This window comes from Procambarus clarkii, chromosome 26 (genome assembly GCF_040958095.1).
Source record: "Procambarus clarkii isolate CNS0578487 chromosome 26, FALCON_Pclarkii_2.0, whole genome shotgun sequence".
Lineage (NCBI taxonomy): Eukaryota > Metazoa > Arthropoda > Malacostraca > Decapoda > Cambaridae > Procambarus > Procambarus clarkii.
Genome location: NC_091175.1, coordinates 35565057 through 35582365, shown reverse-complemented (window position 1 = coordinate 35582365; position 17309 = coordinate 35565057). Strand labels below are relative to the sequence as shown.

General features: G+C 43.5%; 1 protein-coding gene across 1 annotated transcript in view; it reads right to left on the bottom strand.

The window, feature by feature from the left end:
- Positions 1-17309, bottom strand: part of LOC123756953 (UNC93-like protein) — a 127063-nt gene that overhangs the window by 98962 nt on the left and 10792 nt on the right. The window contains exon 2 of the mRNA XM_069331479.1: positions 8466-8589. Coding sequence (XP_069187580.1) covers positions 8466-8589 — 124 coding nt within the window. The remainder of the gene's footprint in view (positions 1-8465; positions 8590-17309) is intronic.

The window sequence follows — 17309 nt, the reverse complement described above, 5'->3', positions numbered from 1 at the left end:
GATTATTTAATTCTAACAAAAATATGTCCAGGTTTCTGTTCATAGGCCATAAGGCAAACACTTCATCAACATAACGGAAACATGTAACATTGAGAGGCAAAATTTTACTTAATAGTTTTGTTTCATAGAATTTCATATATAGATTGCTTAAAACAAGGGAAAGAGAGTTACCCAATAGCAATTCCAAATTTTTGACAGTTGAATTTAATATTAAAAATAAAATTATAATTAATAACACACAGTCTTATAAATTTAATTTTTTTTATCAACTATTGATCAAACTGTGTTGTTAACTATAATTTCATTTTTTATTATGAATTTTCTTTTAATTTTAGCTTTATTAATGAAGGTCACACATAGTCTGTGCATCTCAACCAACACACCATTCCTATTCATGCACATCCTTTGTGCCTCCAACACATTCCCTCCCATTCTTCCCCACCACATGTACTGAGTTCCCCCGCATACAGCTTCCATATCATTCCCCACATATAACCTCCCTATTTGGGCCACATAGCCCCATCACCACCATCCCCTAGTATCAAAGGAACCCTAGAGTGAACTAATGAGTGGCGCCTGAGGCTTGGAGGCAGGCTAGCCTGCCCCCTCCGCTCCCTTAGGGGAAGCCTTCCAAACATTTGTATTTAATGCATTGCTGGTGCTAATAACACAGCATCACCTGTACAGTGTACCTGGGACTCACTGTAAGACTCTAGCAAGAACCACAGGGCATCTACAGCTTCAGGCAACAAACAGTAAGGAGAGTTGTGGGATCGTAATCTGTCCCCCACGGACCTCTGACCCTTGCGGTTAGAGCGCTGACCCAACGGTCCCCCCTATCCCTTCCCTGGTGGGAGGTTGACAGCCGCCAACACTACAATGATGCCAGCTTTGTACAGAGCACCTGTACATTCCTAGTTATAAGACTTATCTTCCCCACTTTCTCTTATTCTTCTCATTTCGCCATTTCAACAGGTCAAGTGGAACGGTCCAGAGGCCCATGCGGTTACCTGTAAAATCTGGGGGGCCACTTGACTTGGGCATCTGTTCACCCTTGTAGCAGGGTTAGGCTGTCTTAGGGGGACCTTCTGTCCACACATAGGAGAATAAGTCACTGAGGGCTACCCTCTGCGAGTCCCAACCAACCAAGTGGAATATCCAAGTGTTTATCAAAGTCGTCTGAGCACTCTCAACCCACTGAGAGTGCTCTTCCCCTCAGAGCAGGTTTATGACTGTTGGCGCTGATGACTGGTAAGGCTTGCTGCTTGCCCTGCCATTTGTCATGTTATTAATCATCACATTGTTATAAATGGTATTAACCAGGTATCGGACGATATTATTTCAAATTAATGTCACCTGAAGAAGCAGTAATGGAGGAGGCAGCTGCCGGGCCATCAGGGCTCCCCGCCACCATGACCAGTGACACTGTCACCCCACCACCCAGTGATGGGTTTATGACCGTGTTAAGTAAAAACCAGAGAAGGAAACTAAAGCGTGGTGAACAACAGGGTGGACGACGTCCGCTAGCACCAAAGACAGAGTACACACGCCTGGCCTTCCCTACAGGCACGAGTGTAGCTGACAAGATTGTTTGGAGCAGGGAACTGAGCAAGGCGTTCGAACCTGGCTCTATAGACCTCCTACGACCACATGTCAACTCCTCATATGTGCACGTTTCAAGACAGAATAAGCAAGTTGTGGGTGCTCTTCAGCAAGGAACAAAAGGTGGTATAAAGTTCTCTCTTCAAGATAATCCATCGCGGAACAAGAAGATGGATGAATACCTGGTCTACAGATACCATCACGAGTATCCACTAGAGTGGGTCTATGAATTAGACGGGGTTCACAAAGCAAGAAGATTGACCAAAAATGGTAAACCCACCAATCAAATAGTCATAGTCTGGAAGAAGCATGATCCGCCACCTAAAACGTATTGGTTTGGTGGGGAGTTTGCGCCCCCCAGCACGTTCAAGGTGTGGGAGCCGAGCCCTGTGGAGTGTTACGAGTGCTGTGGCAGTGGCCACATAGCTAAGCACTGCTGGTGCTCCACACCCAGGTGTGCTCTCTGTTCCGGTGATCACCCACTGAAGAACTGTCCGTATAAGAAGACCAGAGACCAAAGAAAACTGGAACAGGAGCAACAGAACACTGCAACAGAAGCAGGGCAACAACCTGAAACTGTGACTCCAACTAAACCGCCGCTGAGGTGTTTCAGATGTGGTATGGAGGGAGTCACCATCTGGCACTCAGACTGTACCAAACGGCCAGCCTCCCTTGGCACAAGGAGGCAAGTGCCCGAGACTCAACAAGTGTCTACTGATGCCGGCTCTAGTACTGTTGACCCACCCGATAACGGTGACAGTACCAGCAACGCCCCTGACAACACACAACAGTCTGAGATAACAGTTAAAGGACAGTTGGCAGCCTTGCAAGCGCAGGTAGCAGAACTGACTGGAATTATACAGACGCTACGTCAGGCTCCTTCACAAGAGATACAGCAGCCTCCATGCTGCTGTGTCACAGCCGTGGCCCGCGCTGGTAAAGGTTCCTGTGGTGGTGGTGACGGCGGCAGCGGCGGCAGCGGCGGCAGCGGCGGCAGCGGCAGCAGCGGCGGCGGCAGCGGCGGCGGTAGCGGCAGCAGCGGCGGCGGCAGCGGCAGCGGCAGCGGCAGCAGCAGCAGCGACAGCAGCAGCGGCAGCAGCAGCAGCAGCAGCAGCGGCAGCAGCAGCAGCAGCAGCAGCGGCAGCAGCAGCAGCGGCAGCAGCAGCAGCAGCAGCGGCAGCAGCAGCAGCGGCGGCGGCGGCGGCGGCGGCGGCGGCGGCGGCAGCAGCGGCGGCGGCGGCGGCAGCAGCGGCGGCGGCGGCGGCAGCAGCGGCGGCAGAGAGGAGAGCGACAACAGAGGCGGTGGCAGCGACGTCGTCAGTCAACTCAGGGATGACAACAGTGATAGTGACACAGAAACATTAACTGGAAAAGGAAGTCGACCTGCATCAGAATATTTTAAAATGATTCATGTCCTTAAGGAACGCGCTCAAGCCAAGTACGAGAATGAAAAAGATAATATTCTGTGTGACAGTAATTATGCCCTACGACTTACAGAGAGCATTCACTCGCGGACCATCCCGAGTTGCTCAGTGATCAAGAATCTGATGATGTCACCAGATGTTCCTGACGACACAAAACGCCAGGTTGGTGTGGTTCTTTACGTCGTAGAGTCACTTATTGACGCATTGTGTAAGTGGGACGAGGACAACAATGGGACCACCAGTCCCAGGGAGGAACAACACCAAGACGATGGCTGCTGTTGACACAAGGATCATTAGGTTTCTCAGTTAGAACATTCGTAGCATCAACAAAAGACTGAATGATCTAATTGCACATGTTACCAGTAACAACATAGATATAATTGCTATACAGGAGCCCTACACGTCCAACATGATAAACAAAACCCCACCAAAGATCAGAGGGTATGCATCCTATAATAACAGTAACGCCACAGGCCTATTAACATACGTCAGAAGTGATTTACCGCACATTCTTGTGAGCACGTCACACAATGTACACACACAGTACCATCACTTTCATGTACAAATTACAGCAGGCCACTTTTCATTCCTCAACGTATATGCCAGAAGCCAGAAACTCAATGTAACATTGTTCCCAGATCTAGACAATCATGGGACAATATACATGGGAGATTTTAATGCTAGACATATTACGCTGGGAGACATTACTAACAACGATAATGGATGCAAATTTATAAAATATGTTTATGACAACAGATTAACCGTGTATACTACGGATACCCAAACTCATTTATTGGGAGGCAGACTTGATTATGTAATGGGTAGAAACCTTGTGCAAGATAGGATGGAATGTTCGTTGGTAAATCACTTAGTTAGTGATCACTATGCAGTTTCTGCTTCCTATGAGGTACAGTGTGATGTACCTAATAGGCATCAGAGACGGAAAATGAATATTCCATATGGCTTGCATGACCACTTTATTAATTGTATATCAAAATGGTATCAAGATTACACAATAACGAATGTAGAAGCCTTCTCCAGAGATCTCGTTGATACGATTACTACCTACTATGACACGTGGGTGTGTTGGGGAACAGGTCGTAAGCCTAGCAGAAGTGGGCAACACCTACCACAACCCAAGTGGGTCCTTGACCCCGTATTTGTTAAAGAACATGAACGAGTAAAGCAACTTGGAGATACGTACAAACGAACCAAAGCACAAGGTGACTTGCATGCATTTCTAGTTGCAAATAGAGAGATGAGAGACATGAGCAACGTCATACGTAATAAACATTGGGAAGAGTTTCTACAAAGTATAAATGAGCAAACAACACTTGTTGAAGTTTGGGAAAAGATACGAAAAATCTCTAGAAGCAGCCCAACCAAACCACTGCACCACAGCCCACTAGAACAAGCAAACATCCTCCTTGATCAATGGGCACTAACATCGAGCTACGACTCACTCCCAATTAACATACAGCACAAATTTGATGACACACGCCCCAACAGACAATGAACCATCAATCTTGCCTGTACAGCTATCGACGTGTCGGACCTTAATGATGTGACTGAATGGGAATTAAATCATGCACTAAAGATGGGAAAATCAACTGCTCCTGGAGAGGATGGTATTACTTACAGTCTACTGAGATTAGTCTCACACGTACCAGGTAATCCACTATTAGTGTTGTACAGAATGAGTTTACGTGAAGGAGTATTACCTGATGCTTGGACAAAGAGTGTCATTGTTCCCATCCCCAAACCACACTCAGATAATTATAGACCCATATCTCTAACATCGTGTGTTTGCAAAGTGCTTGAACGTATTGTTCTTAACCGGCTCATGTATCGTATACAGGGGCACATGTCACCTCAACTGTTTGGATTTATGCCTGGGCTCAGTACACAACACTGTTTTGCTGAGTACTTCGCACATATTGAAGCTTCCTCTCAAACAGTCTTCATCGACCTAGCAGCAGCTTTTGATACAGCAAACAGAGAAATCATACTGGAACAGCTTGCCGAGCTGGGAATACAAGGAAAATTACTGAAATGGATAAAGGGCTATTTGTCTAATCGAACAGCATATGTTTTGTTTAATGGTGTTAAAAGCACAGAGAGCAAACACTTTGAACTGGGAACTCCACAAGGAGGGGTCCTCAGCCCCTTGTTGTTCAACGTTCTGATGCATAAACTTATTAAAGATCTTCCAATTAATAATGAAGACACTGTCATTTGTTATGCTGATGATATATGTTTACAGACTGCCTCCGAGCCTAGAATGCAAGTTCTGCTCGACGCTTTTGCTACTAGAGCTGAGGAATGTGGCCTCCTTATCTCTGTACAGAAAACTCGTGCCCTCATTCCATGTGGTATACCACCACCCAATTATCATATAGATGGGCGAGCACTTGAGAACTGCGAGTCTTACAGATACCTTGGTGTCCCCATTAACGACCCTGGGTACCTTTCTTCTCTCAAGAGGAGACTTTGGGAGAGATTAAAGCCCTTGCGGGTCCTTGTTGGTGTCAATCATGGACTTAACGTGAGACTTGCTAAAATGTTTTATGTATCATTTATACACTCTGTGATTGACTACAATGTTCTACATCTCACACTGTATACTGACAAAGAGCTGAAATCTCTTGAAACCTTGCAAAATGAAGCTATGCGTCTCATCCTTGGGGCTCCAAAGTCCACGAGAATAGTTAATATGAGAGCAGAGTTAAAATTACCTACCATAAGTGAGAGAATTTTGTCTATTAGCACAGTTTTCGGCATGAAGGCATTGAGTAGATCTAGACAACACATGAAGTTTCAAGCTAAACTTTCTAATATGCTGCACTCACCTGAGGTCTATAGAAGAAGAATGAAATCTGATTATGTATATTGGTTCTACAAGGTAGCCAACTCCATCAAAATATTAAATATGTACCCAACTCAACTAATGATTAATCAGCCAACTACTCCATGGGATAACTGGGATCTATCAGTTGATTTTATAAATGCGCCCAAGAAAGATAGTGTGCACACTACATTATTAAAACAGTTAACACTGAAAAGCATCACTGAAAGTACTCAGAGTATGGGTAACGATGTTTATCAGTGCTATACCGACGGCTCTATAGAAGAAGGTGGACGATGTACCGGATGTGCATGTAACATATTTGAACAATCTTCTCTCGTACATACAGCAATGAAGCGCGTCAATGACTGGGCAAGTACAACTCAAACCGAACTTGCAGGCATATACCTTGCCACTGAATTTTTAAAAGACAAAGGCAGTGGACTTATATACTGTGACTCGCAGAGTGCACTCCTGGCACTGAATGCACATAGTAGTGACACCCAGAAAATAGTCAGTGATATTCGAATGAATGTTTTAGCTGCTAAAGAAAACAGATTTGAGATTAAATTCCTATGGATACCATCACATGTTGGCATCTCAAGGCATGACACTGTTGATATGCTTGCTAAGACAGCCTGCAGAAAACCAGTGGTAGAAATTGATATGGGTGTTTCATTAGCAGTGACAAAGAGAATACTTAAACAAATATCTAATGAAAATCTCACCGACTTAACAAATTCACAAAGACCTGAAAGTTGTAGCATTAAATATTATGATAGATATCGTGAGGAGACATTCACATATGGGACTAATAGAACAAGAACCCGGCAATGTGATGTTATAGTGGCCAGAATACGCCTGGGATATAGACGTATCTGGCAGCTTTCTCAAAACCCAAGTGTCGAGTACACAATGTGTCAACTTTGTGAAAGAGAAAACATGCACTCTCTTGAACATTATATTGTAGAATGTCCCATACTGACTGACTTTCGCCCTCCTGGGCTAAGGTATGCTGAACTCTGTAATTACTATATGAGTACTGGAACACTTGATGATATATTGGACTTGTATCCAAGATTGACCATGTAGTATATCATTTATTCAATGTTATATTCAATATATCATTTATTCAATGTTATATGATGCAACTATATAACCTGAGCTTGTAAAAGCACCTTCATCACCTTCAGTGATTAAGTGCTTAATTGCACACTAGTTTCTATATCAGATATCTCAACCTGTCAGAGTAAATGAGACAGATGTATGTGAATGCATGTGTGTGTATATATGTATGTATATGTATGGGTATAAAGTATATATGGAAGCTGATCAGAATTACATTTCACCTTTGTGAATGTACATTAATGACACTATGTAAAAGACATCAAACACTCTATGTAGGGCATACGTAAATCTGTGTATCTATGTATTTACGTATGTAGGTTAGCTTAGCATTTTAAAAGCACCGAATCACCTTCTGTGGTTGAGTGTTCAATAAACCCTTGAACTCTATGTTTAACATTTCTCTAACCCTGTCCATGGAGGACAGAAGAAAATGTATATATGCTAGTTAGCATTGTAAATGTGTGGCCACGTCTGTGGTAGAAAATAATAAAAAAACAAAAAAAAAACACCATCCACACACATACCCCATCTCACCCCTTCCACACCCAATACCTATCACCCCCATAAATGTGGTCATTAATTACACACATTCCCCATCACTGAAACCAAATGGCTGCACTCAGAATGCAAATATATTTTCTGAAAATACATTTTGTTTGTCAATATCAAATTCAAGATATTTAAACAAATAGTACACTCTATAGACTCGGAAGAGCACATTTAATATCTAACTACGTGAAGGGGCTACATAGGGGGGCAGACTCCCATTCAAGGAGGCCACAGGAACCGATCAAGATTCTCCCCCCCCCCCTATGGCACTCCAAACACACTCAACAGTCATCCTGCAAAGTTAGTGAGGCTAGCCACAAGAATCTGGGCTCCAAATTAGGAGAGGCCAATAAATATTTTGTACTCTTTACTAATAGATGCTTTCCATTCACCTGGGATGTAAGGGTCTTGAACCATGGACCCATGTCAAGTTTGAGGCCAAACTCTATCGATTGGGCTAAGAGTTAGTCTTAATAAGGAAAGTTTCCAGAAGCAATATCCTGTTGCCAAACTGGAATTTTCGACTTTGACTACTACTGAAGCCTAGAGTAACCTTCCTTTTTAAGACTACTCATAGCCCAGTCGATAGAGCTTCGGCCTCACCCACATGTGTTGTCCACGGTTCGAGTCTTCTACAGCCTAGGTGAATGAAATGTTTATTTCCACGGAAGTGTGGATGACAATTTTAATAGATGAATGTTAATAACACGTACCTTTCAAACACACAACGTAACTGTCACTGTTTTCCGCTTGTTACAACTTGTAATAAAGTTGTTACATCTTGGTACAACGTTTTTACAACTTTTTTTTAGAACGTAGTTACAACTTGTTAGGTGTTAAAATTTATTCGAACGTTGAAGCAGCAACGTAGTTTCGTCGTGTGTTTGGCGGGGCAAGTTATGAGAATATCAGCCTACCTAAGGAAGAGATGAGGCTGCCCCACAGCTTGGACGACTGAAAGAACATGAAGACGATGCCAAAGAACTTTGATACGATGATGTCAGTCTTCTCGCCCACCAGCTCAGCGTAGATGGAACTGATCTGTTTATTAATGCGAAACTTATTTGTCCCGTCCGTGATTTTAGAAAAGAAGTTTTTCCCTAAATGGACAGAGTTAATTATGTGTTTCAAAAACTATTGACGAAAATCTTTAACTCTGGAAATATTAAAATATTAGCAAGTTGGAATATATAAACTGCTTCGTTTTCAGTAAATCTTGAAAGCATTTTACAAACACACAAGATCAACAGTGACTTGTTCTAATGCAGATATAATATTTGATATATGTATCATAATACATTTATATGCCCAAATTAATATGCGTTATATTTTTAAATTAAAATTACTTTCGTCTAGACATACTGTAAACATGAAATATAAACATTATACTGCAAAATTTAAGAAATAACAGACTATTATACTAAAAGGACAAAATCCAATGATTGGGAATACATAATCAATGACACTAGAACAACCAGCTCATTGTCACTGGAACAACCAGCTCATTGACACTAGAACAACCAGCTCATTGTCACTGGAACAACCAGCTCATTGACACTGGAACAACCAGCTCATTGACACTGGAACAACCAGCTCATTGACACTGGAACAACCAGCTCATTGACACTGGAACAACCAGCTCATTGACACTGGAACAACAAGCTCATTGACACTGGAACAACCAGCTCATTGACACTGGAACAACCAGCTCATTGACACTGGAACAACCAGCTCATTGACACTGGAACAACCAGCTCATTGACACTGGAACAACCAGCTCATTGACACTGGAACAACCAGCTCATTGACACTGGAACAACCAGCTCATTGACACTGGAACAACCAGCTCATTGACACTGGAACAACAAGCTCATTGACACTGGAACAACCAGCTCATTGACACTGGAACAACCAGCTCATTGACACTGGAACAACAAGCTCATTGACACTGGAACAACAAGCTCATTGACACTGGAACAACCAGCTCATTGACACTAGAACAACCAGCTCATTGTCACTGGAACAACCAGCTCATTGACACTGGAACAACCAGCTCATTGACACTGGAACAACCAGCTCATTGACACTGGAACAACAGTTCATTGTCTCTGGAACAACAAGCGCAATGACTCTGGTATAACATATTGTGTTCACAGCGAACTCAGTGATACATAACAAATCAATTACAAAGCAGACAAGGAGTCACAATAACGTGGCTGAAATATGTTGACCAAACCACATACTAGAAAGTAAAGGAACGACGACGTTTCGGTCTGTCCTGGACCATTCTCAAGTCGACACAAAGATACTGATATACCATACTCAATAACACTGCAAAACATATGCAATCGACTTGAGAATGGTCAAGGACGGAGCGAAACGTCGTCGTCGTCCCTTCACTTTCTAGAGTGTGGTTTAGTCAATAAATTAATTACAATGTCAGAATATAATCTTTATTAAGCCTGTATCATAGAGTATGACATATGCAGAAAAGACTTAATGTCATTATAAGTTGCACATATAATGACAGAAAATAGGATAATCAATGACACAGTCATAATATATTCACTAATATTGACATATCTTGGTGAATCGAGTTGTCATACATTTAATTCCTCTAGTGTAACATTGCCAGTAGCAATGGTATGACACAGCTTAATGACACTGGCAAAATATAATCGTTGACACTGGCATAATTCACTCAATATTAACAAGAATAACATTCTCAATGAGATTGTCATACATTCTCCGTGACACTGGCATAGCACTCTATAGCGTTTGGTAAACACGCTCCATGACACATGACACTGGCTTCAAATATTCCTTGACACTAGAGAAGCATAATTATACTGACATGGCAAACACGATGACAATATCATAACACATATTTAGAATACCAAAAATCAATATTGGTATAATGGATACAATCATTAACCCTTTATAATGCCATTGACATAACATAAATACACTGATATACTAACCTCAATGACACGAGCATAACACACTAAATGAGAATGGTACAACAGACCAAATGACCAAATGACCAAATGACAATGGCACAACTGACCAAATGACAATGGAATAACACACTAAATGTCGATGGTACAACACACTAAATGACAAAGGCACATTGTCCTCAATGGCACTAGAATATTACACTCTATGACCCCACCCATAACCTAACCGATGATACAGACAAAATACACTTAAAGACAATGGAATATCACACACATTACACTAGCATAATATATTCATTGACAGAGTCATAATACTAATTGACAAAGTCATAACTTTGACAATAACTTATAGCATTGACAGTCATAATACTCATTGGCATAGCCATAACACTCATTGACATAGTCATAATACTCATTGACAGCCATGATACTGATTGACATAGTCATAATACTCATTGACAGCCATAATACTTATTGGCATAGTCATAATACTCATTCACATAGTCATCATACTCAGTGACATACTTATAATACACATTAACATAGTTATAATGTTCATTGGCATTTGCAAAACACGTATGGCGACGCTGGCATGAGGCACTCATGAGACTTTCTTTAGAACAAATCCACATGGGCCGTGACGAGGATTCGAACCTACGTCCAAGAGCATCCCAGACGCTGACTTAATCGACTGAGCTACGACATGGTATAAGAATTGCAACCGAGAAACCATGTTGATTTACCAACGGATCCTGCAGTCTCTCCGAGACACAAACCAGGGTTTTACACAATTCCCCCATGTACTCACAATTCCCCCATGTACTCGAGCTTTGTCAATTAGGCTGTTCTACCTATTCGCCCTTACTTCATTACACACAGAAATCACAATAGCGTGATGCATCAAATGAACAAAGGGACCTGCTGTGGGAACTGACCTGTGAGATTTATATTTAATTTATATGAATTAATATAGAATTTACATTTACGTTAATTTATATATTTCGATAGCAATTGGTATGATGTTAAGTGAACTGTATTTCTGCAATAATCTCACAAATCGATCCTTACACATTAGGGGAGTTTATATTAAATTTATATATATGCAGCCAATCGAACTACAGTATTAACTACATATATTAGTATACATTAAGGAGGTTCCTTATCTTATTGTACAGCAGGATTAGTCCACTAGGTATAACTAGGATGTAGACACCAAATTATCCTCTTTTGAGGCTAGCTTCCATCACCCAGTAACTGATGTATCAAATCTTGCTTCCTCTTCTTGTTCCTGTAAAGGGCGCTAGCTGTAAAGCCAGAATCCTAATATATGACAGCTGTATCAGAGAAAACACTGTATAATAGATATGATAAAGACCAAGGCTTAATTACCTGGGTTGAGTCGATCATTTGTGTTCTCACTGGTTCGCCCAATATCTCCCTAACATTAATGGCCATAAATGATTAGATAAACGGGTATCGGAAAGACACTTCCCTTGTGATGGTTGACAGCGTGTTGATGATGGCAGAACACTATTCTGATCTCCATAACAGTTCGTCCAAGAGAAATTATAGGAGCTGAATTTGCTCCACGACTCTGGTCTAACAACAATGGCTGACCTCTCCTTCCTTCTGACGCCTTGGCACTTTGTCCAGATATCAGTAAGTGATAGAAGAGTCACATTTACTTTATTTTGATACTGATAATTAAGGTAATTCAAATGAGATGTTTTTATGATGTAAAACTCCAAAGACTAATGTATTTAAGAATAATTCCCAACAAATAGCTGGTGAATTTATAATAGTATGTGGCAATGATATCCCGTTTTCTATTGACGGAAAATTCCACTACAAGCTACTTTTTTCTATGGGTTAACTTGTGTATACAACGCAGCAGCAATATTATCTGCCTGTTGAATTGATATTATTAAATGGTGTCGGGTTTTCCGATACCTGCGCACACATATTCTTTTTAATGGTTACCTTTTTAACAACACAAGTTACCTTTTTAAGGTGGTAACTTTCTTTAGAATACTGACAATGAATATGTATATGACAATTGCAGTGACATGAAATACTTAATACCACTGGCATACTCTCCGGGTTTTGGGTTGGGTTGTCTGTAAGGAAGGACGGATAACCGACCGACATCAACATCATAATTAAATTGAGGGCCTGTGTCCGGGAGAGTGAACTGACACACCCACACCCTGTCTGAGAGTGCATTGGTACACCCCTTGTTGCAATAAGTAGACTGTGTGACCGCAGGTGTATATTCGCTCTCTCTTGGGAAAACACACAGGACAAGATGGATAAGGTGCAAGCGTTTGTGGAGTCAGGCAAGCCTGAGGACTTGGAAGGTTGCACCAGGGAACAGTTGAAACAAATAGCAGAAAAATGTGGCATCAGGTTGAAGGCATCGAAAGTAGCTGGGATGAAGGATAAGATCCTGAAGCAGTTATGATCCAAGAGTGAAGCGGCCGAACAAGGAGCCCAAAAAGGAGCTGAAAGTGGAAAGGAGGATGATGGGCAGGATGAAGTGAGATCTCAAGGTTCAAGTAGGAGTAGTAAGAGTATCCGCAGTAGCAGGAGTAGCAGAAACAGGAGCTTGGAAAGATTTCACCTAGAACTCCAGATGCAGCGTGAGGACAAGGAGAGACAGTTCCTACTGGAGAAGTTGAGGTTGGAACTTCAGATGAAAAGTGAAGTTAAGAAGGAAAAAGAAAAATCAGAATAAGGGAACTGGAGTTGGAACAGGAGAAGGAAAAAGAGAAAACCAGAGTAAGAGAGCTGGAGTTAGAACAGAAGAAAGAAAAAGAGAAAGCCAGACTAGAGGTGGAGAAAGAAAAAGAAAGAGCCCAGGTCGAAAGGGAAAAAGAGAAAAAAGCAAATGCAAATAGAAGAAAATAGAACCCTGGCTGAGCAAAGGATTGAGCATGGGCTGCCAGAGAGCACCACCCAGGTATCACACCCACCAGATAATAGGGTTAGGGAGAAGGACATTCCCCTGTTTGTTCCCGAAGAGGCAGAGAGCTTCTTTAAACACTTTGAAAAGGTAGCCAACATCAAAGAGTGGCCACAGGAGGAATGGGCCTAGCTGGTCCAGTTAAGATTGACCGGTGCTGCCAGGGAGGCGTACATTCAACTAACATGGGAGGACTGCCAAGATTATGCCACAGTGAAGAGCAGCATACTGTGCTCATTTCAGTTAACCCCAGAAGCTTATAGGAAGCGCTTCAGAAAAATGGTGAAGGTTGGAGCATTTACATTTGCTGAGACAGCAAGGGATCTGGAAAGGAGATTCCAGAAGTGGATTGAAGTTGCCGGAGTTGGATCTTACGCTGACCTGAAGCAATTGATGGTCATGGAAAAGTTCTTAGAAATGATGCATCCCGAGACAAAGTTCAAGATCCAAGAAGCAGAGGTAAAGAAGGTGAGAGATGCCGCAGATAGGGCGGATATGATTACTGAAGCATACAAGAGCTTAAGGAAGAACAGAGTGAGAAGCGAGGCGAGACGCAACAATGGCAGACCCAGTTGAGTCTGGGGAGGAAGAAGTTTTGGGGGACAGACAAGCAGACCAGCTAATTTTAAGCCCCAGGAAGGAAAATTGCCGAGTCTGCCTGCTGAAGGTAAGCAGGAAAATAAAAATATGCAGAGAAAACAAGTGTCCAGTGAAGCGCCACAGAATACAATATGGCCCGAGGAACTCCAATAGAAGTGGGCAGACTCAGAGCCATTCGGGGGCATATAGGAGAGATTTCTCCCAAATGAGGTGCTACAAGTGCAACAGATCGGGTCACATGATGCGCGATTGTCGGCATGGCAAGAGAGTCGTGACCCTGACCATGTGTGATCCCCGGAAGAAGTACATTGATGTACAACTAGACAAACAATAGAAGGTAGATTTGATGAACGAGCGGTATAGGCCGTTCATCAGTAAAGGTTGGGTCGGCATAGAGGGTCAACCCTAGGTGGAGGTTTGTATCCCCAGGGATACTGGAGCCAATCAGAGTTTGATTCTGTGAGGCCTAATCGGAAACGATCGAGTGTTAACTGGCAGTAGGAGGATAAAGGTTCATGGGTTGTTGTCTAAGAGTGACATGCCCATGTTTGCTGTCTAGTTGAAGTCAGAATATTTGTCTGCAGAGGTGATGTTGGGAGTGTCCCAACATACCTGTTCCAGGAGTCCAGGTGATCCTGGGGAATGACTTGTGGGGGTCCAAGGTGTTGATAGTAAAAGCTGTGCCGGAGGAGTACCAGAAGGACCGCGGTACAGGTGGAACATCGGACAAGGTAGATCTAGCTAGCATCCTCGGAGATGAGGCAGAGGACAGTCAAGTCATTGTATACGCGGCCTGTGTAGTGACAGAGTCGGATGTAGCCGCCTAGGACGACACTGAAGACGATGTGACAGTGTCGACTCCCCCAAGGGAGGAGGTCAATGTGGACATGTCTGGGCTGTTCGGTGAAGGTCAAGCTCAGAAGAATGAAGATTCGAGGAGACAGGAAGTGAAGATAACCCTACCTGAAAGGTTCAGCGTGAACCGAATGGACCTGATTTGGGCACAGAAAGAGGAGTTTATAGATCTAATCAGGGAGGCGAAAGGGGGAAACTCATGTCCGGAGTCCCCCATGCATAACTACTTGGACAATGATGTACTAATGAGGAAGTGGTGACCTGACAAAGCCGGCGCAGATAAGGTATGGTTAGAGAAGCACCAAGTGTTAGTGCCGAAGGAATTCAGGACGGCCGTGTTAGAACTAGCCCACTCCGTAGATATGGCAGGGCACTTAGGGGTGAAGAAGGACTTAAATAAGGTGCAGGAGCACTTCTATTGGTCGAACGTGTGGAACGATGTAAAGAGGTATTGTAGGACATGTTTGACATGCCAACGTGCAGGTAAGCCGGCTCCGGCTATACCGAGGGCACCTTTAAAGCCCATACCAGCGTTTGGTGAGCCTTTTGAGAGAGTCTTGATAGACTGTGTAGGTCCGTTGCCAAGGACCAGAAAAAGCAACGAGTATATACTGACCATAATGTGCACAGCCACCCATTTCCCCGAAGCGATCCCCTTGAGAAGAGTGACGTCACGAGCCGTTCTGGATAGACTACAGAACTACATTGCGTGGGTAGGCATGCCCAAGGTTATCCAGACGGACCAGGGGAGTGTCTTCCAGTCGAAGTTCTTTAGGGAAACTGAAAGGATGGAGGGTAGAGCAAGTGCGCTCATCACCGTATCACCCTCAGTCGCAGGGATCGTTTCCATGGAACGCTAAACAGCTTGTTGAGGATATACTGCGCTGAGGAAGGGAGTAAGTGGGACGAGGCATTACCATCCATGTTGTTCGCCATCAGGGATGTGGTAGTGGAATCACTGGGATTCACCCCATTTCAATTGGAGTACGGACACTCAGTGAGGAGCCCAATTGGTGCGCTGAAGGAGCAGCTCACCGAGGACAGGCAGAAGGTGGATGTGGTACAATATGTAAGGACTTTCAGAGAGCGACTCTCTAGGACCAGAGATTTGGCCAAGGAAAATCTGAGAACGTCCCAAGCGGAGATGGTCAGATAACATGACAGGAAGGCAAAGGACAGGAAATTTCAGGAAGGAGATCAGGTGTTAGTCCTCCTGCCGGTGAAAGGAAGTATATACGAGTCGAGATTTTGTGGACCATATACCATCCAAAAGGCGCTAGGGGATGTGAATTATGTAATACATATGCCAGATCGTCCGAGGAAGTCACAGGTTTGCCACGTGAGCATGATAAAGAAGTACTATGACAGAGATCAGCCTCTAGGCGAAGAAAAACAGATGAAAACCTCGTCGCAGACGACTGTGCTTTGTCTGGGAGATGGCAAACGAATAGAGGAGGAGAACTGTAAGTTAGAGATGGCAGATGGCTCGAAAATATCAAACACGGAAAGCCTGGCCAAGATAGGTGAGCGTCTGGGTCATTTGGAGGATGACCAACGCCAGGAACTAGTGGAGATCCTCCGGAGAAATGAGTCCTTATTCACGGACGTGCCCAGAAGACACCGCGGAACGATGCATGAAGTAAATGTAGGGAGTGCTGACCCCATCAAGCAGCACCCTTACAGAGTTAACCCAGAGAAAGCAGCGGCGATGAAGGCAGAGGTAAAGTATTTACTAGATAACGACTTGGCAGAGGTTAGCGACAGTGACTGGAGTTCGCCGTGCCTCCTCGCGAAGAAGAGTGATGGCACGTACCGCTTCTGCACCGATTACAGGAAAGTGAATGCAGTCACAGTCGCTGACTCGTTCCCGATACCACGCATAGATGATTGCATAGATCAGATTGGGAGTGCACGGTATGTCTCGAAAATAGACCTGCTGAAGGGATACTACCAGATTCCCGTCCGAGGAGGCCAAGAGGATCTCAGCGTTCGTGACACCCGACGGCTTGTACCAGTATAAAGTGGTGCCGTTCGGAATGAAGAATAGTGGCAGTTGTTTCAAACGGGTAATGAATCAGGTATTACAAGGTGCGACCGGATGTGCAGTATACATCGATGATATTGTAGTGTTCGCTGATTCCTGGGAAGGATCACGTGGATTGACTTCTAGATTTGTTCGATCGATTGGAAAAGGCCAACATGACGATCAACTTAGCAAAAAGCGAGTTCGGGAGAGCCCGCCTGGAGTACCTTGGATATATATAGTAGGGCAAGGCGAGGTTGCTCTGGTAAGAACAAAAGTAGATTCCATCGAAAACTTTCCGGTGCCTAGGAGTAAGAAAGAATTGTTGAGATACCTCGGTATGATTGGATATTACCGGAAGTTC